Below are 22910 nucleotides of genomic sequence, written 5' to 3'. Positions count from 1 at the left end.
ATTCTTCTGTTGGTTGGCATTTGGGTTGTTTCTAGTTTTTGGCTACTATGAATAAGCTGCTATGAACATTTGTGTACAAAGCTTTTGTGAACTTATGATTTATTTCTCTTGGGTAAATACCTGAAAGTGGGATTGCTGGGTTGATGTCATTTTCTTTTTTCCTTATTGGGTTCCTAGCAACTTTTTGCTCCGAAAGTTACAAGATGAGTTGGGAAGAATTACTCTCCTCCCAACTTTAATTAAGGGGTCACACAAAATAAATTTTACTTTTAATGGCATAAACATTTTAATCAATCTTTAATTTATTCTGTGTCTCTTTTCTTGAACTTACCTTGAGTGATTGATCTTGCAGGGTTGCTTCAAAATTATCTCTCTTAGATCTCTAAGAGATTTTATTTCTTTATTTGACAGAGAGACTGAGGGAGAGAGAGAGAGAGGGCACAGCAGGAGGAGTGGGAGAGGGAGAAGCAGGCTTCCCGTGGAGCAGGGAGCCCGATGTGGGGCTCCATCCCAGGACTCCGGGATCATGACCTGAGCCAAAGGCAGGATGCTTCACCACGGGGCCACCCAGCCACCCCTCTCTTAAATCTCTTAATCAGAGTTTCTAGATTGAGTCTCACCTGGGGCTTTTGTTTTCTCTTCTTATCAGCTACTTGGTCTCTCTAAACCTTTATCTTTTTGTCTGCCAAATGTATATAATAATAGTCCTTATAGTATTGGATTGCTCTGAGAATTAAATGAGATAATTAATGTTTAGCCCTAACACAGTGACAGGGATGTAGTAAGGGCTCACCAGATGTTAACTGTTATTATATTATTATGTTATTATTTTATTGCTGAGATTTCTGTCACTGCTCTTATGCTATGTCTTCAAATACTTTCTGTGCATTTTGTCTGGAGTTACTAATTATCCCTAGAGTTAACGCTCCCTGTTGGCATTAGGGGAAGAATTTTCTTTTCTTCTTTGGTTCATTGACCCCATGCTTAATGGTCCCAGGGGTGACTCTGACACCTGCCTCCAGAAGAAGGAAGCATGTGTCTTCTCAGTCTAAATATAAGCACCCTGAACAGAGCAGGAATAGTGACACTCCCTCATGCCAACATGATCAGTCTCCAGCTTTCTCTTTTCTTCTCATTCCTCTTCTCTCAGAATAAGCAATGTTTTGAGCTCTGCTTTACCACATTCTCAGTCCTTCAGCAGCTACTGTGATATCGTAGGTGAGTTTAAGAGCATCAAGGGTGGGAGGGGGAAGGATTGGTAGGAGTGTGAGTGTGAGTGTTTGTGTATTTAGGAGTGTCTGTGAAGGACAGAGACTAGAGCTGGGAGAGAGGGAGTAGAGATGTGGGAATGAGACAAAGGATGAGAGAGGGATTGCAGCCTGGCAGAATACAGGATGGGGAGGGTGGGCCCAGGGGGAAGTGTCAGCTGGAGTAGGAGATGGCACTGGTTGGGAATGGGAACGCAGAATACGGCCAGTAAAAGCACCGGAGAATGTGGGGAAGAGACTTTTCTTGATAAATTTTTTAAGTAGGCTCTACACCCAATATAGGGCTTGAACTCACAACCCTGAAGTCAGGTCACATGTTCTACCCACTGAGCCAGTCAGGTGCCCCTGATAAATGTTTGAGGGCAGTCAGAATCAGACTGTGCCAAGACAGGGTTTATCAGTGGGGGCTATTCATGAAAATGGCTCAGATTTTGATCAGGATGTTGGTGAAACAGGCAAAGCTATGGGTGAAAGAGTAATTCACTAATTCCATGGTTCATTTGTCCAAATATTTCCTAAGTACCTGTGACGTGTCAGACTTTGTGCTTAGTGCTGTGAACTCCCAGTCCCAAACTGAGGAGGACTCTTGAGGAAACTTCTCTTGGTAATCTGGGTGTCAGGTGTGTATAAGCCAGGAAAGTCCTTAGTCAGTCTCCTGTCCTGTACTTTGCAGAACAGGTATAGAGACTTGGACAAGAGATTGTGCCTTGGAGCTGGGTTCTCTATGTTTTTGCCATCACAACATAAGAATATGGTGGATGATATTTATACATGATACACCACCATATGCTTACTTGGAGTTTTACAAAATCTTCAAAATGCTTATTAGGAGTGAAACAAATGGGTAGGTGTAAATTTTTCTTGAGATGTTTATTTATTAAAAACCTGAGTTACTGGCACCTGGGTGGCTCAGTTGGTTAAGCAACTGCCTTCGGCTCAGATCATGATCCCGGAGTCCCGGGATCGAGTCCTGCATCAGGCTCCCTGCTCGGCGAGGAGCCTGCTTCTCCCTCTGGCCCTCCCCCCTCTCATGTACTCTCTCTCTCTCATTCTCGCTCTCTCAGATAAATAAATAAATCTTAAAAAAAAACCTGAGTTACTATGTCAGTGAATTAAGGGCATATCGGTACCTTCACAGTATAGATAACACTGGCTTTAGATTATGAAAACATTTTACATGCTGGTTTTAAGTGCCTGTGAGCAAGAGTGAGGTTATTAGAGATATAAATCTGCATTTGCTCTGATTTATTAAAAAGATAAACATTCACAGCTTTTTGTACCTTATGTATTGAAAATAATTCCTTGTGACACATCTCATAACTAATCTTTCCAATATATTGTGCTGCAAAGAGAGGCCACCCTTATAACATGGGGTGAGGGGCAGGCTGTTTTATCCATTAGGGACATGGCTTCAGTGTTGGAGATCCTGTACCTTTTAAAGAAACTGAGTGGTAAAAAACACTTGAGATCTGAAACCTATGTACAAAGAAAATGGCAAAATAAAATTACTACTTGTTTAAATAAATAAATATCTGCATAATACAACTAGGCCAAAAAGTAATGCACTCAACTCCTCTATAGTTATCTAACAATTGTACCTAATGTGGTTTGTGAGTGTGCATTTTAACATGTTGTTCTGATGTCAGGAGAGTCTTCCAATGTTAAGACTGCAAGAAGACATAGAAGGCTTTTTTGCCTAACCCCCTAAAGAGAGAAGGGGCATAACCAAAAAATAGAGTTGGTTGGGACTTGCAGGAAGAAAAGAAGACACTGGGGGGAAAAGGAGACAGTAAAGTCTGCTCAGGGGTGGCAGGAAAGAAAAGGCTCCATTTCTCCTTAGCCTGGATTGAATCTTCCCCCTGAATGCTCACTCCTGGCTCTCCTTGGTTCTAGAGCTGAAGCTGACTCCCATCAATCCGCCCTGCCCCCCGGCATTCTATAAATGATGGAGACAGTCTCTGTTTCTGCTGAGACAGATGGGTGTTTTTCAAAGCACTCAAGGGGATCCTGCCAGCTAGCTGTGACCCAAGCTAAGTCTATCAGTGGTGGACCTGCTTGGTGCACTACCCAGCCCTCGGGTCTTGGTTCTGAGACACCAGGTCCTTTGGAGAGATCTGTTCTCAGGCTGTTTTTCCCTCCTTAGGCACTTTTCTCATCCCTTTCACTCTTCTTTTTTCTGGGAAAAGAATTTCCTTTGGTCAGATTTGGATGAAGAATAGACTTTAGTGTTGCTGAATATTCACTAAGGTGTTTTGTCTATTGAAAAAAACTATGGGATGACAGCCAAAGAGAGTTATAAATAATAATAACAAGACTAATAACCTAGTCTTTGGAGTAGTTTATCTGAACTAACTCATTTAATCCTCCTGATTATCTCATGCAATTCATTGTTACCCACATGTTACAAATGAAAAGATGGAGGTGTAGCAGGAGTAAAGTAACTTGCCCAAGATCATGCAGCTAGTCAGGGAAGAACTGGGAAATTAACACAGGAAGTCTGGCCCTAGAACTCGGTGTCCTCACCAACTACACCTGTTCCTTCCCACTTAGTATGGTTCCCTGCCCCTTCTCCACCATTCTGAATCTTTTTTTCTCACTCATCTAGATATTCTCTTAGGGTTCTGGGAGGTACTTTCTGTGAGACTTTGGATGAGCCTCTTTGTGCCTGTGACTTTCCTCTCTTCTCATCCCTCTTCCTAAATGAGCCTAGAACTCTCCTGCTGAGAACCCTCAGCGCGGCTGAGATGGGGCCCTCAGAAGCCATTGAATGAAATGAAAGTCCTTCTTCACGCACAGTAACCTCCTTTCTGGAACTTCAATTACAATCATCCAGGTCTCGCTGCCCTTCTCCCTGCCCTGCCTTTGCTGTGTCACCGTTGAGGTTTTAAAACATCATTAGAATTATAGCAGAGAGCCAGAGGTGTTTTAATGAGGACTTATATCAAGTATCTTTTATTGAGAAGGGATGCATTAATAACCAATGGGGTTGGGAGAAGTGATGAGGAAAATTTTCTGTAAATTTTCTTCTAAGGAAAAAGAATTTGTTTTTTGGTGGGGTTTTTATTTATATAAATTTGGGGCCTGTGCTTTAGAATAGAGGCAGAGTAATGCTACCAGTGGCCTTTCTCTGTGCTTGTCCCAGCAAAGCTCAGCCTCTCCCCTAAATAGAAGTTGAATGAATATTTAAAATATACTGCCTTGGAAGATGTTGTATTATTAGCTCACCTGGGGACCATACTTCTCTGAATTTGGCCCTATTCCCTTTTCTGTACCCACCTGTAGTCCCATCGCTCCCTCCACACAGCCCATCATGCTCTGAGCAAGTGCATCTGCATAGGGGCAGGGGGGATAGACTCATAAATTGTGGCTTTCATTCCTTTGGGTGCTTTCCTCCTTGATCCCCTCTGATTATCAATAGATCCATCTAGTATTTATTTGGTAACTTTATACTCCTGATTCTTATTCTCCTTATGGTCCCTTTTCTCCATGTTCCCTTCCAGAGTTTTAATCATCCTTTCTCTAGTCCTAATAGCTAACAGGTGGTCCAGAGATTCAGCAGGAAACCAATCTTACCCGAGTATTGGGCAAAGCTAAGGAGAGAGGACTTTGTTTAACCCTTCTTAGCGGAAGGGAGATCTGAATCTTTTTGAGGGTAAGAAACAAGTGGGGCAGGAGAAGGGCTATATTAATGGAGCCACAGGGAAGTGTATTGATTCCTTGTACTCAGAATAGTTTTCCTGGGGGGACTCGTAAGGATAAGGAGATCTAGACTAGACACACATTTATGGAACCGTTGGGGAGGAACATGAGAAGTCACAGGAGCAGGCAGTGAATATGGTCCCTCGCAATTTCATTGGTTGCTCCATTCCTTGCTGCCTTTAGGGAAGATGTGAATTTGGGCCAGAGGGGAGAAATACGTACCTTAGGCTCCTTCTGGATATCTGCTTGGTGCTCTATTTTCATGAAGAGGAAGCCACAAGTGCCAGGATATTAGGCTAGTATCATGTGAAATGTTCAGAGTAATAGCCAGATAAATTTAATATGATTAAACATAATCAAGTTAGAACATAGTTGATCTAATAGGTCTTCAGGAAGGAGACACATTGTTATGAACATAGGCCACTACAAATTGGTATATTTTAAGGAGGTAATTTAAAGTTAAAATTTGTGTAAGTAGAAGTGGAAGGGAAGGGAAATTTAAGTAAACAGAGAAGGAGCAAAATCTTGGGGGGAGGGAGAAATATACAACAGGTGAGGGTGCAAATGCCACTTGCGTGGAAATGGTGGAATGAGGTCAGGAAACTGTAGTGGGGCCAGACTTTGGGAATAGGGTAACTGGAGGCAGGGGAAGCCTCTGTTAGTTCTTGAAGCACGATTGGCATAGAAGCTCTACATGCTAATGAGGCACCGTGGGTCAGAAGTCATTCTTACACCCAAATGAGCATTCCCTGGGAGAACTTGCCTGGAGAGTCCCACAGTTCAGAACCTGATGCTATCTTTTATGATCTCCGCACAGACTCAGGGGTCCTTTCTGTTCCTGTCACTTTCAACAGACTCTTCAGCTTCTGAGTTATTCTAGAGAGGACCCTAAAGTGCATCATGACTCACACCAACCTTACCATCTTCCATCCTGTAGTTTTTGTTCTACTGGTCATCCCTGGGTGGGAGGCTTACCACATTTGGCTATCAATACCCCTCTGCCTCATGTATATCATTGCTGTCCTGGGGAACACCATCCTGATAGTGGTCATCATCACAAAACATAATCTTCATGAGCCCATGTACTTTTTCCTCTCTATGCTGGCCATCACAGACATCCTGCTGTCTACCACTACTGTACCCAAAGCTCTAGCCATCTTTTGGCTCCATGCCATATTGCCTTTGATGCCTGTGTCACCCAAATTTTCTTTGTCCATGTGATGTTTGTGGGGGAGTCAGCCATCCTATTAGCCATGGCCTTTGACCGCTTTGTGGCCATCTGTGCCCCCTTGCATTATACAACAGTGCTAACATGGTGTGTTGTGGGAAGAATTGCTCTGGCCATTGTCACCCGAAGCTTCTGCATCATCTTCCCAGTGATCTTATTGAAGCGGCTGCCCTTCTGCCGGACCAACATCGTCCCCCATTCCTACTGTGATCATATTGGAGTGGCCCGCTTGGCTTGTGCTGACATCACCATTAACATCTGGTATGGTTTCTCAGTGCCCATTGTCATGGTCATCTTGGACGTGATCCTCATTGCTGTGTCTTACTGATCCTCCGAGCAGTGTTTCGTTTGCCCTCCCAAGATGCCTGGCGCAAGGCTCTCAGCACTTGTGGCTCCCACCTCTGTGTCATCCTCATGTTTTGTGTTCCATCCTTCTTTACATTATTGACCCACCACTTTGGACGTAACATTCCTCGACATGTCCATATCCTGCTGGCCAATCTTTATGTGGTGGTGCCACCAATACTCAACCCCATTGTCTATAGTGTGAAGGCTAAGCAGATCCAGGAGGGTGTAGCCCACAGGTTCTTTGACATCAAGACTTGGTGCTGTGCTTCCCCTCTGGGCTAATGGCTCCCCATGAATTTGCACTCCAAGCTTTATCAAGGAAACTAGGCGTGAAATACAGAGATTTTCTGGACTGAGAGGGCTTTTACTTCTCTTCCTCTTTCTCTTCCTTCTCTGTTGTCGTCATCCCCTCCAACTTTTCTTTTTTCCTCTTCCAGCTTTTCATCTTTGCCTCCTTCTCCTGTTTCTTTGTTAGCTTTATCTTCTTCTCTTCTCATATCCTTTCCCCAAAACTCAGAGATAATAACTGTTACATGCCTGTGATGTGAACATTCGGTATCTTCAGTAGACCAGACGTGCTCCAGAAACACAGAGAACTGAACATAACATGAAGTGGGTTATAAGCACATGGATGAAAATAATTTTATATTTAACATCTGAAGGGGTTCCAGGTTTTTTTTTTAATCTCTAAATGTGCTTTGATCCTTTGTGCAGACTCAAGTAGCTCTCTCCTCACTTTTACAATGGCAAATGTTTTTGAAAAAGTCATGCATTACCTTCAGCCATCTGGAAAACTGTTCATTCTTCAAATTTCAGATAAAGAACTACCTTCCCTGAAAACTCTTTCCTGACTTTTCCAAGCAATACAAGGCTCCTATATTTGTATATTGATTGCATCTTGTATAAATCTCAAAATGTATGTAGTGAATTGTAATGGGTTGTTTATTTATTTGACCCCTAATTGACTGTAAACTCCTTGAAATCAGAAGAGTGTGTGTCATTCATATTTGTACTCCAGTGCATTATAAAATGCCTGGCACATAATAAGTGTTCGAAAACTGAATGAGAGCACAATCACCTCCTGATGTTAGAACATGCATTTCTATTATGCACTCAAATGGTCAGCTAAATTAATCCACAAACCAGTGATGAGTAAACCAGCTCCTCACAAAGACAGTTTGGCATCAGGGAGGTAAATAAGCTGTAGATTGCAGAGCTTCTTACTTCTTACACCTTTGCTGTAACACAGGGACCAAGGAATAGACTAGAGTAGGAAGAAACAGGGCACTCTTGATTTTCTCTTCTAACCTGGCCTCTGACCCTTCTCAGTGTTAGGAATTATAGCACATTGTTCCTGGCCAGGTTAGCAACTTTGGAGTAGTCTCTTGGAGTTTAAAGTCTTGCCCCTCATTTTTTTCATACTTTTTCAAAAGAGATCATATACACTCATTTCTTCAACCACCATTGACACAAATGAGTCCAACGTCCCTCTCTCCATCCTAGAACTCTGTTTTTGAGTTTTAGATGCATAAATATACTTATCAACTGGATTTCTTCTCCAAGAGAGAGAGCTCCCATTCAGGCTAGCTTTTTTCACTGTTCCATTCCTTTTCTTAGGAACAAGATTATGATGATCCCATCAACTTCACTGAGCTGGAAACCCTGGGGAGTTTCTCAATTTCTTCCTCTCTGTCCTGTTCCTCAAGAAGTTAATGATTATTACCAATATTGATTGTACCACTAAATAATTATGTGGATAATATTTGCAGTCCTGTCAGGATTAAGGCCCTATCCCTATTACTTTCTAGCTGTGTGAATGTGTGAAACATATTTAATATTTTTAGTTCTCATTTTTTTTCATCTGTAAAATGGGGATAGCAATAATACCTCATAGGGTTGTTGAGAAGATTACATGAAATAAACCATATATATACTATTTGAGAAGATGAAATGAAATAAGCCATATGTATAGTACCTAATACAATCCTTGGCTCATAGTATCTGGGAAATATTTCATTAATGCTAAGTTCTTGGTATTGTTAATTTTCTTTTTAATGTTGCTCTACTAATTACTTATGTCTGTTATCATCTTTCACCTCAGATAATGCATTAGCTTCTTAATTGATTTCATTGCTTTCAGTCTTTTACACTGTAACCTAAACTATAAATTAACTCAAAGTTAAACATTCTAAAAGGCAGAGTTTCTGTCAAATACTTTCAAGTAATCTTCATTACTTATAGAAGTGCTTTCCATAGAATATTCTGCAGAAATAGCAGATATCATAATAAATGTTTTATAAAAAAGTTCCATGGTCAAATAAGTGAAAAATGCTGACACTCTGTGGGTTGTGCACATGGCTGTCCAAGGGAAGGCTAGAGTTTGCAGCATATCCCACAGTAATGTGACCATAGATATTTGTATCATTTTTTTGATAACACATCAATGTACATTTCTAAAATAACCTAGTGTTCCATTAGCCACTGTTCAGAAATCATAGGACTACAGGGTAATTTCTAAGCCAAGCATTAACTTAATAATGTAGTCCCAACTTACTTTTCCATTTCTATCTCAAAACACACCACCATATAGCAATCTATTACTATATAGTAGTATTAATAATTATAACTTAAAACAATAGCTAATGTTTATTAAGGGATTAATCTATGCTGGCAACCATGTTAAGTGCTCTGCTGCATTAACTTATTTAATCCTTACACAGCCTTATGAGATAGTACCTTTGCTATCTGTTTTATACACAGGAGCACCCAAGTTTCAGAGAGGATGAATAATGAAGGCCACTCAGCTGGCAAATGGTAGAGTATTGACGTCAATTCCTTTTTGAAGTCTTCCCAATCCCCCAAGTCAGAGGTGATTACTTTGTCCTCTGGCTCTCCACAGCAATGACATTTATCTTTCAACTGAATGTTAATTACTCCATGAAACCATCAGAGCTTGGGTTCTGTGAGAGCAGAGAATATATCTTACTCATCGTTATAGTTCCAACATCTAGCATAGGATTCACTATGTATATTTATGGATTGATTAATTTGAAATGTTGGTGAAGTGGTTGACTCTGGACCCTTCACTGTTAAATATTATCCAATTTTATGACTGAAAATCATTTGGACATACACATACACACCACTTAGTTCCTTCTGATCTATTTCTTCTACATCTCCACAGGTTTCTATGTACATCGAGGTCTAGCAGGTATAGGCAGGGTTTCAGTGTTCTATGTATTGACTAGCAGCAACTCAAATCTGCTTTGTCCATATCTTAGCCAGAGACATGGAGTCTTTAATAGATACAGTATGTTCAGACTTTTGTAGGTAGGGCATATTTAGATTGCCCACCTTCTCTGGTTCCTGAGTGAGTGATCTCTGGAGATTGGTCCTGCTGGGGTCTGCCTCTTTCTAATTAAACCAGATGCTCCCTAAAGACCTAGTGGTGTAGAAGCTCTCTCCTTGCCCAAGGGATTCCTGTGGATGAGGTTCAAATACTGCCCTATTTCCCTCCTGAGTCTGCATCTGTCAGCTTCTTTCACATGTTGAGGAAGAACTTTCTCTTGAACTGGGGTAAGTTTCTGGGAAGGGGATAAATATTTTGTTCCTAGGAATTTTAGGTTTTCTTGGAATAAACTTAATAAACTATTGATTCAGATGAGATCCTCTGGATAGTGTAGTATAAGTACATACTATCCAGTGTGTACATCTTGACATCTTGAGCTGCTGCAGACATTTTTTTACTATGCAGGGCTGGGAGTATGACTAATATTTTTCCAGAATTAAAGTGGTTTAAAAAATATTGAACACAGGGGGCGCCTGGATGGTACAGTCGGTTAAGCGTCTGACTCTAGGTTTTGGCCCAGGTCTTACGATCAAGCCCCATGTTGGGCTCCGCACTCAGCAGAGTTTGCTTGAACATTCTCTTTCGCTACCCTTCCCTGCACTCATGAGCACGCACACACCCTCTCTCTCAAATAAATAAATAAATTTTTTTAAAAAAGTAAAAAAAAAAGAACACTGAAAAGTAAGTATATTAAAACCCACAACATTAAGTTTACATATACTATTTATGTAAAATTAGAATTTATTATAATTCTACTGGTTTTAATGGGAGAAACTCATAAATAATGCTTTCGAAATAGAATTAGGGAAAAAATTAGCCATTAAAAGCACATAAAAACATATATATAGGTGCTCCCATTTTCCCTTTTGCCTTGGGCTCCAATATGGCTCAGTACAGCATGGTCAATCCTATCTTTATTTAAAATTTTGATATCTTGTTCATCATGGATATTTTGACATTTTGTAGTGAGGTAAGTTCTTACTCATTTCACCTTAGTCCTGGCCTTAGGAGACTCAACACCTGGAGGGCAGACCAGAGTCACAAAGAAATGCGGCCCCTGCTTGAATCTTTCCATAATCCTGATAGTTGAAACATAGCTTTCAGTTTCAGGACAAAGACATCTCCCTATGTATTCAAGCCAAAGTGAGGTGGGATTTTCTGTTACTTATAATGTAAAGTGTTGTAACTGATACAAAAGAGAAGAAAAGAATTATTTTATTTTTTAATTTGCTTTTACACTTAACTATATGCCATGACTGATACTTTTTTCTTAAAAATGGAAACAAAACATTCTATTGTACTGTATATGCCATAATTTATTTTTTTGCCCTATTGATGGATATGGAAGTCGCCGTAATTTCTTTTATTATAGCAATAGTATAGCAATGAATATCCTTATAGAAATATGTATATGTTCTCATGCTGTGTCACCAGCACTGGAGGCTAATTTTTTTCTTACGTTTTCCAATTTGTTAGGAAAACTATGATATTTCAATATGACAGATTTTCATTTCTTTAAGTTTTGAGCACCTATGCATGTGTATATTGGCTATTTATTCTTCTTGTGGTATGAATTGCCTATTTTGATTCTTTGCATATTTTTTGTTTTTTCCTCATTCATTTCTACTAACTTTTAAAAATTTTATTATGTTATGTTAATCACCATACATTACATCATTAGTTTTTGATGTAGTGTTCCATGACTCATTGTTTGCATATAACACCCAGTGCTCCATTCAATATGTGCCCTCTTTTCTACTAACTTTTAATATTTAAGGATATTAGCCTTTTGTCTGTTATATGTTTTATAATTTTTTCTCCTAGAATTTTTATTTATTTTCCTAGAATTTATTCTTGTCTACATTTTTGCATAATTACATCATTCAATTATTACTGTCCATGAAATACCATTTTCTTAACTTACTCAGAAAGATCTTTCCAAACTTAAAAATATTTTCCTGTTTTCTCCTAAGATCTTCACTTTAATATTTAATATTTTTAGTTTTATTTTTAAAATATACATCTTTTATTTATCTACAATTTCTATTTAGTGAGTGAGGTGGGAACTGATTTTATTCTTTTACAAAAATATCATTGTCCAATATCCCAATGCCATTAATTGACTAGGCCTTCCTTTCCCTACTAATTTGAAATGATATTTTATTACATTTAAAGTTTCAAATATATTAGTTTCTGGGCTCTCTATGTTGTACTGATCTGCGAGTAATAATAACTGGCATTTGTTTAGTATTTTTATGCTAGGCATTATATTAGGCAGTTTAAAGAAAGCATTCGATTTAATCCTTGCAAGATAAATATGAATAGCTCATTTTCACATTAGGCTAAATTTCTGAAATGTGAAAAACTTACCTTTTGAAAATAATCAGAAAATTGGAAGCCCAGAATTTGAACCTGGAGAACACTTCTCAGATAATAAATATTTAAGCGGTGACTTGGAAGCTCAGTAGGCTTAACAAACATCAAAGGTAAAAAAGTATGTTCCAGATTAAGAGAAAAGCTTGAGAAAAGTCATGAAGGTTGGAAAACTCAGGTTTTGTGTGGAGAATAAATCGTGGTCTATTTAATGTCCATGTAATTTAATGTCAGAGTGCCTAAAGGGGACTAAAGCTAGAGAAGAGAGTCATAGTGGGATTGTGGAAAGCTTTGCATGCTTGAGAAGTTTGAGCTTTATCTTGTAATGAAAAAATCATTATATAAAGCTTGTAGATGAAAATCCAATAAAGATTTTTGTTTGTTTTGTGAATACCAGCCAGGCTACAAATAGCTGATGGATATGGAGGGGTTGAGGATGGGAAGCTGGGAGATAGGGAGCCCAGTTAGTTAAGATGCCATTGCACCAAAACAAGTGAAGGATGCTTAAAGCCAGAGTAGGAACATGTGAGAATGGGGAGGTATATATGGCTTCTAGACATTGCTGAGATGTGACCAGGAACCTTTATTTATATTTGTGTTTGTAATGATAACGTAGGAAATAAAAGCATAATATTATATACTCTAAGTCAAGGCATTAGTGATTGATTTAATTATCTAATGTTCAACTGTTAGTGAAACTTATTGTTGGTTCTGCCCACTGACTCTCTCTTTCTGTAGTCTTCATAGAGAGACTCCCAAATCAGGCATGTTCGGTGCTAACTTCTCCACTTTCCACCCCGCTGTGTTCATCCTACTTGGCATCCCAGGACTGAAGAACTATCACACCTGGCTTTCTCTCCCCTTCTGCCTCATGTACATCACTGCAGTATTGGGAAATGGAATGCTCATCCTTGTCTTCAGTGCACACACCCTCCCTCAACCCATGTATGTCTTCCTATCCATGTTGGCTGTCACTGACATCCTGCTGTCCACCACCACTCTTCCCAAGGCCCTGGCTATTTTTTGGTTTCATGCTGGGGAGATTGCCTTTGATGCCTGCATCACTCAGATGTTTTTCATCCATGTTACCTTTGTGGCTGGGTCGGGTATCCTGTTGGCCATGGCATTTGACCGCTATGTGGACATTTGTACTCCCTTGAGATACACAGCCATCTTAACTCCTATGGCAATTGGAAAAATGACTCTGGCAATCTGGGGATGAAGCATTGGGACTATTTTCCCTATCATATTCCTGCTGAAGAGGTTGCCATACTGTCGAACTAATATCATCCCCCACTCATATTGTGAGCACATTGGGGTGACCAGATTGGCCTGTGCTGACATCCCTGTCAATATCCGGTATGGCTTCTCAGTGCCAGTGGCATCAGTTTTGGTAGACATTGCACTCATTGGTATTTCCTACACTTTGATTCTCCAAGCTGTGTTTAGACTTCCTTCCCAGGATACCTGGCACAAGGCTCTCAGTACGTGTGGTTCCCACAATGGAGTCATTCTCTTCTTTTTCATCCCATCCTTTTTTAATTTCTTGACCCACTGATTTGGCAAGAATATCCCCCACCATGTCCACATCCTTCTGGCAAATCTCTATGTGTTAATTCCCCCCCATGCTTAATTCCATCATCTATAGAGCAAAAACGAAGCAAATCAGGGATAGTATGGCTCACATGTTATCTGTTTTGGGGAAGTCTTGAGAAAGTTTGTGTTTCTTTCACAGTTTTCTCTTATCAGCAGGAGAAAAAAGAACTTAACAACCAAGTTCTCAAGTTTAGGCACTTTAGTGTACTGAAGCAGAAAATACATAGGCTTTGGAATAAAATGTATCTAGATTCAAATCCTAGCTCATTTACTTCCTGATTTTTGACCATGACTAGGTTCCTACCTTTTGGAAATTTAGTCCTAACATATAAAATATAACCAATTGTGCCTATGCTGTAAGAGTTTTGTAAGTATTAAAATTTATAAACTACTTGGTACATTGCTCAGCTCTTAGTGGGCTCTCAATGTTAGCTATAAATCTAACTTGAAGTTTGTTACCTGAGGAAGATGGTTTAGATTTGATGTATGTGAGATTTCCAATATTTCCAGAGGCTGCTCTGCCTTCTGCTTACCTTCCAAGACTATTATAGCCATCATCATCTCCAAATTATTGCCATCATAACCACGAGTTTGCTGTATGAATCAATTTAGGTAATAGACATACAAGAATGCTTTAAAAAATTAAACTGTTGAAAAAGACTAAGGTTGGTATTGATTACATTTTATATGTAAAGAACTATTACCATTATTATATTAAAGAAATTTCTTAACTCATGCAGGAAATGGGTTGAGTGACATAGACACAGGTATTGCCCTTAAAGTGTTAGTTGTCTGAGTTGGACACATGAACGAAGAGCAAGTTATGGGGATCCACATTGATAATAGAAGAATATGATACAGCAGACAAATATTCAGATGTTAAAAAGAGGAAGTAAGCTAATACTCTATGATTCTATGTCTTCTATATCCCTACATTCCCCCTGAATTAGAGACAGTTCTATGGCTTTAAATTCTATTCCATTCCATTTGGAATGATTTCCAAGTTGATATCTCCAGCCTTGACTTTTTCTTTGAAATCCACATTCATATATTCAACTGTTTCTTGACATCTCCAGTTATATGTCTTGTAGACATCTCAAAATAAACATGTCTGTATTAGGATAGTTTAAGCTATGCTTTATTTCAGTTAATTAACAAGACAAAGTTCATTCCTCTCTTATTTAAAGTATAGTGTGTATCAACAGAATCTATTCTCCATCAGGTAGCCAGGAATCCTGGATCCCTCTGTCTTGTGAAGTGTTGTCATATCACCATACATTTCTCTAAGTTGCAAAAGAAGGGAAAGAGAGGGAAAGGTGAGACACTCCAGTTACTACTTGCCTTGGTCTTGAAGTGATTTGTCATTTTTGCTCACATTTTCCTTGGTGAGTATGTTGTTTTAACAAGGCCACAGCTCAACTGCAAGGGAAGGTGAGAAATGTAGGGGAGCTCATGGGTTTGCAGTGAATGCTCATTGTCTGTACCCTTGATCCATCTGTGCCTTGGATCACTTAATATTTCTGTGTTCTCTTCTTCCCATGTTAGAACACATTCAAATCACCTCCACTGGAGAAACCCCAAAGTCTTATCTAGGCACTTCACCCAGCTCCAAGTGTAGGATCTTCAGGTGATACACAAGAATTTCATCAGATTTGTTTGGAGCTCTTCTTGGCCTAGAGACCTATGATTTCAAAGGAAATTTACCTGCTTACTCCTCACCCCCTTATTAAATATATGATAGTGTAACAGGGACATTTAAGAATAATAACTTCTCCCATTTGGAAAGATGATGAATATGAGGCACACAATGGTCAGTAATTCATAGCAATTTTGAAGTCACCTTCGGGCAGACACTTGGAAGGCTCTATGCCCTGGGTTTGGGAGAAGTTTCTCTTTTTTGGGGGGGATTGGTGGGTGGGAGAAGTTTTTTGATAGACTCTCTCTAACAGAAACTCTTGTGTCCATTCTTCACTGTGATCCATGGAAGCATCTCTCTGGAAGCTTCTTTCTTTTCTATTATCTTCTTAGGTCATATCTAAAATGGAAATTGGGGAATATGTCCTTCTTGGGGACAACAGAGTTTTCTAAGTCCATTTTCTGGTGCTGAAAAGTTGGGTCCCAAGAGTTAGGTTAACTCCTAAATAGTCAAGGGATTTTTCAGCTGAGCTCTTGGTTTTTTGGCAATATATGTTGATTAAAAACCTAGTATGTTTCTTATCTATTTGGTTTCACTTATGTGCCACTAAACACACCCCAAATCTTATAAACACATAATTCTCCAATTTTCTCTATCTTTCCCTTTATCACTTCCATGTATGTCTCTAAACAAAATGGAGGCTAATTTGGGATTCTGATGACTTTGTTGGAAGGTGCCACCTTTAATTTAACCTTTGCTCAGCTGCTTTATTCATCTGAGATGTTTATTGGAGAACACACTCATAAGATGATCTCTATTTTTAGGCAATTTAATTTACTGAGAAATTTTGCTTGAAGCTTTAAAAAGCCATTTCTTACTGTTTAGAAGCAATTATATTAGGATATGAAAATGGCAAAGAGGGATTAAGGTTGCTAATCAGCACTTTCTGAATTATGTGTGTGGGGCAATGTCATCACAAGGGCCCTCATAAATGAAAAAGGCAGGCAGAAGGGTACAGCATCACTGAAACAAATCAGACAGAGAAAGACAAATACTGTATGACATCATTTATATGTGGAATCTAAAAAAGCCAAACTCATATAAACAGTACAATAGTGGTTACCAGGCATGGGGGTTGGTTAGTGGGGAGATGTTGGTCAAAGGGTACAAACTTCTAGTTATAAGAAAGTAAGTTCTGGGGATCTAATGCACAACATGGCAATTACAGTTCATAATGTATTATATACTTGAAAGTTGCTAATAGAGTAGATCTTTAATGTTCTCACCACTAAAAAGAAATGATAATTATGTGATGTGATGGAGGTGTTAGCTAACACTATGGTGGCAGTCATTCTGTAATATATAAGTATATCAAATCAACACATTGTACACCTCAAACTTCCACAGTGTTATATGTCAATTATATCTGAATAAAGCTGGGGAAAATAATGCTTGGAGGAGAGCCATTAGTAAGTAGTCTTATTCAACCTGCAATATCATCATTTTTTTCTTTTCTGTATGAATAGCAAATAATGTTTTATTGTGTTAAATATGTGAAAATTTGAAATATTATTAATACAGTCACTGAATTAGTCTGATTCTTGGAATTTTTGAATGTCAAGAAGCGTATCTAACTAAAAATTTTATGAAGATTAAATGAGATTGTGTTTGTGACAATTTTTAAGCTGCCAGATACTCTGTATAGGGCATCACTATTATTCTTATGCTCCTGCCAGGTGGAGACAGGAAAGATTGGGTTAATCTCAAGGCTTCTTCCATGACTGCCTCTCTCCTCTTCCTACACTCTGGAGTCTGAAATTGCTGATCTTCGGCTGAAGCATCACCCTGACCTGCTGAAAAAGGATGCAGCTTCTCTTCTTACAGCTGCCTCTCATATTTACCCATCTCAGCTTAAGGACTGATTACTTGTGGCTCTGCTGTGGGTTTTCAGCCTCCATGTCCTGCCCTGCATTGAACCACTCTGGCTGATCACCTCATGGTTCCCACCATTGCTCCACATCCATCCAGAATCTGTCCTCTAAGGAGCTGATGCCCAAGTGTGAATTCATCCATAAACTTCCTGAAGGCTCCCCTCAGTGAATGGTCCAGAACAAATTTTTTTTGATACACTGGAAAAGATTACATTTACTACTGTCCTATGACACACAGATTTTGTTAGGTAGCTGTGGAGTGCAGAATCCTGTGCTAGATATACTGTTTTGTTTACAGTTTCATTAGAGAGGTAAAAACAGAAAACAATCATCTAATCTCTACCCAAAGAGTATGTGGAATCACTTGTCCAGGTTTTATGTTTTATTGCAAAATAACTTTGAATACCTCTATGTGGATTGTACATTCCAGGCACATTGTCTTCTATTATCTTTTAATTTTATCAGTATCCTAGTTACATAGGGAAACAGGGACAATTCCCAATGTACAAATGAGAAAAAAATAGGGAAGTTACATAAGTCACAAAGGACACTGTTCTGTCTTTTGGGTTGCAGTTGACCAAAATAGAACACAGGTTGTAAGCAAAATTGGAACCTATGAGCTTGAAGGAAAGATTTAAAAACTAGACTGTAGGAAGGTCAAGGATGTTAAACCATAGCAAGGACTGGAACTAGCCCTGTTCAACTATCATCTCTATTTTCTCAGTGTAGTAGTTATGTATCATACTATAGGTTGGTTTCTCAATAGCCTGGAAGTACAGTTTCTGTGTGTTACATTTAAAAATTTTGTCTACTGGAGAGTGACTGCCTAAAATTTTTGGAGAATGATCTCTTTGGCACAGTTGAAGTCAGAGGCCTACTCCTAGTCCAAAATGTTGTGAGGAAGGAGTGGTGCCTCCTTGTCAACCATATGAGTAGGGAGGACATTTTTCAGAAAAGCCGTTACTGAAAGCTAACTGTCAACTACAGTTATGTGGCAGATCAGAGGCAGAAAGGCAAAGGATCTATATCTTTTGATTTTTAGAGACTTCAGTATATAAGTGTTTTTATGTGTTTACTGTCTATATTCCCTTTCAGACTGTAAACAGTGTGGGGGTGAGGTCATGTCTTCCTTGTTTATTACTTCACCTCCAGTATCTCACACTCGATCAAAAAGGCTCTGTCTTCTTTTTTTTTAAGTGAACACTATACCCAACATGGGGCTCAAACTCACAACCTTGAGATCAAGAGTCACATGCTCTACCAACAGAGCCAGCCAGGCTCCCCAAAAGCTCTATCATTCTTTCACCAAAGCATATAAAATAGTGAATAGGGGAGAAAGAGAGAGAGAAAGAAGAGAGGAGAGAGATATACTTACTGAAGGTAGTTTATAGCTTTCTTTTGAAATTAATATTATTTCATGAGAATTTCGCCTTGTAATTATAAAGTCTTTTTTTAAAAGATGTGTTTATTTATTCGAGAGAGAGAGAGAGAGAGTGCATATGAGCGGGGGGGAAGGGCAGAGGGAGAGAATATCTAAGCAGACTCCACTGAGCCCAGAGCCTGATGCGGGGTTTAATCCCAGGACCCATGAGATCAGGACCTGAGTGGAAACCAAGAGTCAGGTGCTCAACCAACTGAGCCACCCAGGTGCCCCTGTAATTATAAAGTCTTGTAGACATGCTTTTTATGAACTGCATTTTATTTTTTGAGTAATGATGCAATGAACATTTTTCTAAATAAAATTCAGGTTGTCTTACGGATTGCTTTCTTTAAATATTTAGGATGGATTACTGGTTTTGTTTTCTTTAGTCTTTTTAAAATTTTCTATTTCATTGATTTCTGTTCTGTTTTTATTATTTCATCTGCTTGCTTTGGTTTTAATTCTTCTGATTTCTTTATTTTTTAAGATTTTATTTATTTTTGAGAGAGAGCATGCTCAGGGAGGGAGCAGGGGAGGGGATGGGAGGCCTCTGTCTTTTCCTAATTTCTTAAAATAGAAGTTTAGATAACAGATTTGAGATTTTTCTTCTTTTTAAATAGAGGTATTTAAAGCTACAGTTTTCAAGAAAAGAATAAAGCTACAGTTTTCCATTTATGCATGCTTCAGATACATTAATTTTCATTTAATTTGAAATATTTTATAATTCCACATACATATGTATATATATATTTACCTACAGTTTACTTAAAAGTATATAATTTTATTTCTAAACATCTGGGGATTTTTCAAATTTTTTTGTTTTGAATTTCTAATTTAATTCTGTTGGGATCAGAAAACATTTTGTATGGGGGCACCTGGGTGGCTCAGTCGGTTAAGCGTCTGCCTTTGGCTCAGGTCATGATCCCAGGGTCCTGGGATCAAGCTCCACATTGGGCTCCCTGCTCAGCTGGGGGCCTGCTTCTCTCTCTCCCTCTGCCTGCTGCTCCCCCTGCTTGTGCTCTCTCTCACAAATAAATAAATAAATTTTTTAAAAGATTTTATTTATTTATTTGACAGAGAGAGACACAGCGAGAGACGGAACACAAGCAGGGGGAGTGGGAGAAGGAGAAACAGGCTTCCCGCTGAGCAGGGAGCCCGATGCAGGGCTTGATCCCAGGACCCTGGACCATGACCTGAGCCAAAGGCAGACGCATAACGACTGAACCACCCAGGCGCCCCAATAAAATCTTTAAAAAAACAAAAAAAGAAAACATTTTGTATGGTTTCAATCTTTTATCTCTTTTTTTTTTTAACATTTGTTGAGACTGGTTTCATCATGTAGTGTATGGTCTATCCTGGAGAATATTTAAGTGTACTTGAAAAGATGTGTATTCTGCTGTCATTGAGTGGAGTGTTATATAAATATCAGTTATAATCAAGTTAGTCGATTGTGTTGTTCTTCTGTATTCTTGCTGATATTCTGTCTAGTTATTATTAGTTATTGACAGTGGCCTATTAAAATCCCTAACTATTGTTATTGAGCTGTTTCTTCTCTCAATTATGTAACATTTTGCTTCATACATTTTGGGGCTGTATTGAAAGGTGCCAAACATTTACAGATGATGTATCTTTCTAAGGTATTGGTCCTTCTAGCATTATTAAATGACTCTAGAAATATTTGTTTGCATTATGAAATGACTCTAGAAATATTTGTTATAAAGTTTCTTTTATCAGACATTAATATAGTCACTCCAGCACTTATGACTTTTGTTTGTATAGCTTATATTTTTACTTCATAAATTTCAAACTATTTGTACTTTCAGAGTACTTTCAGTTGTAGAGTTCAGTCCTTGAACATTTGATGTTATTGTTTATATGTTTGGATTTATATATGCCATCTTGTTTTTTGTTTTCTATGTGTCTCAAGTTCCTCTGGTTTTTGTTCCTCTTTTATTCTTCTACTACCATTTTACTTATTTTGAATGAAATAAATATTTTTAATATACCATTTTAATCCTTTGATTCTTAAACTATGTTTCAGTTATTTTCTTAGATACTGTTTTATGGATACACCTCTTTTTATCACAATTTATATGAATAAAAACTTGATTCTGATAAAACATAAGAATTTTGTTCTAATATATCTACATTACCTTCTCCTTCTTTGTTCTCACTGTTGTATAAATATTATATCTATATGTGTTGCAAACCCACCAAAACAGTGTTATTATTATTGCTCTATAGAGTTATGTCTTTTAAAGAACTTTTGAGAGGAAAAAAGTACATTTATACAGTCATTATATTTACCTACATATTTAACATTTTCATTTTCTTCATTTCTTCCTATGGATTCAACATATGTCTGATGTTACTTCCTTTCCTCAGTGATTATCTTTAGTGTTTCCTATAAGGCAAGTCTGCTGGCAGTGAATTTTCTCAGCCTTTTTTTTTTTTCTATCTCTGATAATTTTTATTTTGCCTTTATTTTTGAGGGATAATTTCACTGGATATAGAATTCTTGGTTGACACCAAGAACTTTCAGGACTTGGGATATGTCATTTTATTCTCTTCTGACCTCTAGGAGTCATTATTAATTGTACATGTGTTTGTTTGTGATGAGTTACTTTTCTCTTGCTGCTTTCAAGATTTTTCTCTTTGTCTTTAATAGGTGGACTCTTACGTGTGTAGATGTGGATCACTTTGTTTTTATCATAGTTGGGACTCTGATGTTGATATGTAGATTACTGTTTTTTCATAAATTTTTTTTAAGATTTTATTTATTTATTTGAGAGAGAGAGAGAGAGCTCATAAGCAGGGGGAGAGGCAGAGGGAGAGAGAGAAGCAGGCTTCCTGCTGAGCAAGGAGCCAGACTCAGGGCTCCATCCCAGGACTCTGGAATCATGACCTGAGCCAAAGGCAGATGCTTAACCAACTGAGCCAAACAGGTGCCCCTCAAAAATTATTTTTGACTAATATTTCTTCAATGTGTTCTTCTGCCCCATTCTTGCTCTCTCTTCTCCTTCTGAGAATTGCATTATGCATATGTTGGTATTTTGTTGTATTACAGTTCTCTGACTCTGTTCATTTTTTTTAATCATTTTTTTTCTCTTTGTACTTCAGATTCTACACTTTCCCTTGATTTATTTTCAAGTTCGCTGGTTTTTGTTTTTGTGTTTTTGTTTTTTTCCTGCCATCTAAGATCTGCTGTTGAGCCTCTCTGGTGAGTTTTTTTTTTTCCCCTCAGTTTTCATACTTTTCAACTCCAGAAATTCCATTTGGTTAATATGTATAGTTTCTATCTCTTTATTGCGATTCTCTGCTTGTAGAGTCACTGGCCTCATATTTTTCTTTAATTCTTTAAGTGTGGTTCACTTTAATTCTTTGAACATATTTATAATAGCTGCTCTGAAACCTGTCTTTGAGAAACACAATACTAGGTCTGCTGAGAGTCAGTTTTGGTGACTGCTTCCTCCCCCTGCCCCCCATAGGTCATACTTTCTTTCTTTACATGTCTCCTACTTAAAAAACAACTTTTAAAAACTAAGCATTTTAAGGAAGAAGTTGCTGTGGCTGAGGTCGAAGAGGTTGCTGCCTGTGTTCTCCTTTAGGATTTTGATGGACTCCTGTCTCACATTGAGGTCTTTCAACCCTTTGGAGTCTATTTTTGTGTGTGGTGTAAGGAAATGGTCCAGTTTCATTCTTCTGCATGTGGCTGTCCAATTTTCCCAACACCATTTGTTGAAGAGACTGTCTCTTTTCCACTGGACATTCTTTCCTGCTTTGTCGAAGGTGAGTTGACCATAGAGTTGAGGGTCCATTTCTGGGCTCTCTATTCTGTTTCATTGATCTATGTGTCTGTTTTTGTGCCAGTACCATACTGTCTTGATGATGACAGCTTTGTAATAGAGCTGGAAGTCTGGAATTGTGAGGCGGCCAGCTTTGCTTTTCTTTTTCAACATTCCTCTGGCTATTCGGGGTCTCTTCTGGTTCCATACAAATTTTAGGATTATTTGTTCCCTTTCCTTGAAAAAAGTGGATGGTATTTTGATGGGGATTGCAATG

General features: G+C 38.5%; 1 protein-coding gene and 1 pseudogene across 1 annotated transcript; both read left to right on the top strand.

Moving 5' to 3' along the window:
- Positions 1-5867: 5867 nt before the first annotated feature.
- Positions 5868-6825, top strand: LOC113915019 (olfactory receptor 52B2). Its single transcript, XM_027580692.2, is given in 3 exon segments — positions 5868-6138; positions 6141-6518; positions 6521-6825. Coding segments are annotated over 3 exon segments (954 nt in total).
- Positions 6826-13028: 6203 nt separating this feature from the next.
- On the top strand, positions 13029-13977 carry LOC113915182 (annotated as a pseudogene).
- Positions 13978-22910: the final 8933 nt, after the last annotated feature.

The sequence above is a fragment of the Zalophus californianus genome, chromosome 11 (genome assembly GCF_009762305.2).
Source record: "Zalophus californianus isolate mZalCal1 chromosome 11, mZalCal1.pri.v2, whole genome shotgun sequence".
NCBI classification, from domain to species: domain Eukaryota; kingdom Metazoa; phylum Chordata; class Mammalia; order Carnivora; family Otariidae; genus Zalophus; species Zalophus californianus.
Note: the sequence above shows the minus strand (reverse complement) of the source record. Positions and strands in the feature narration are given on the sequence as shown.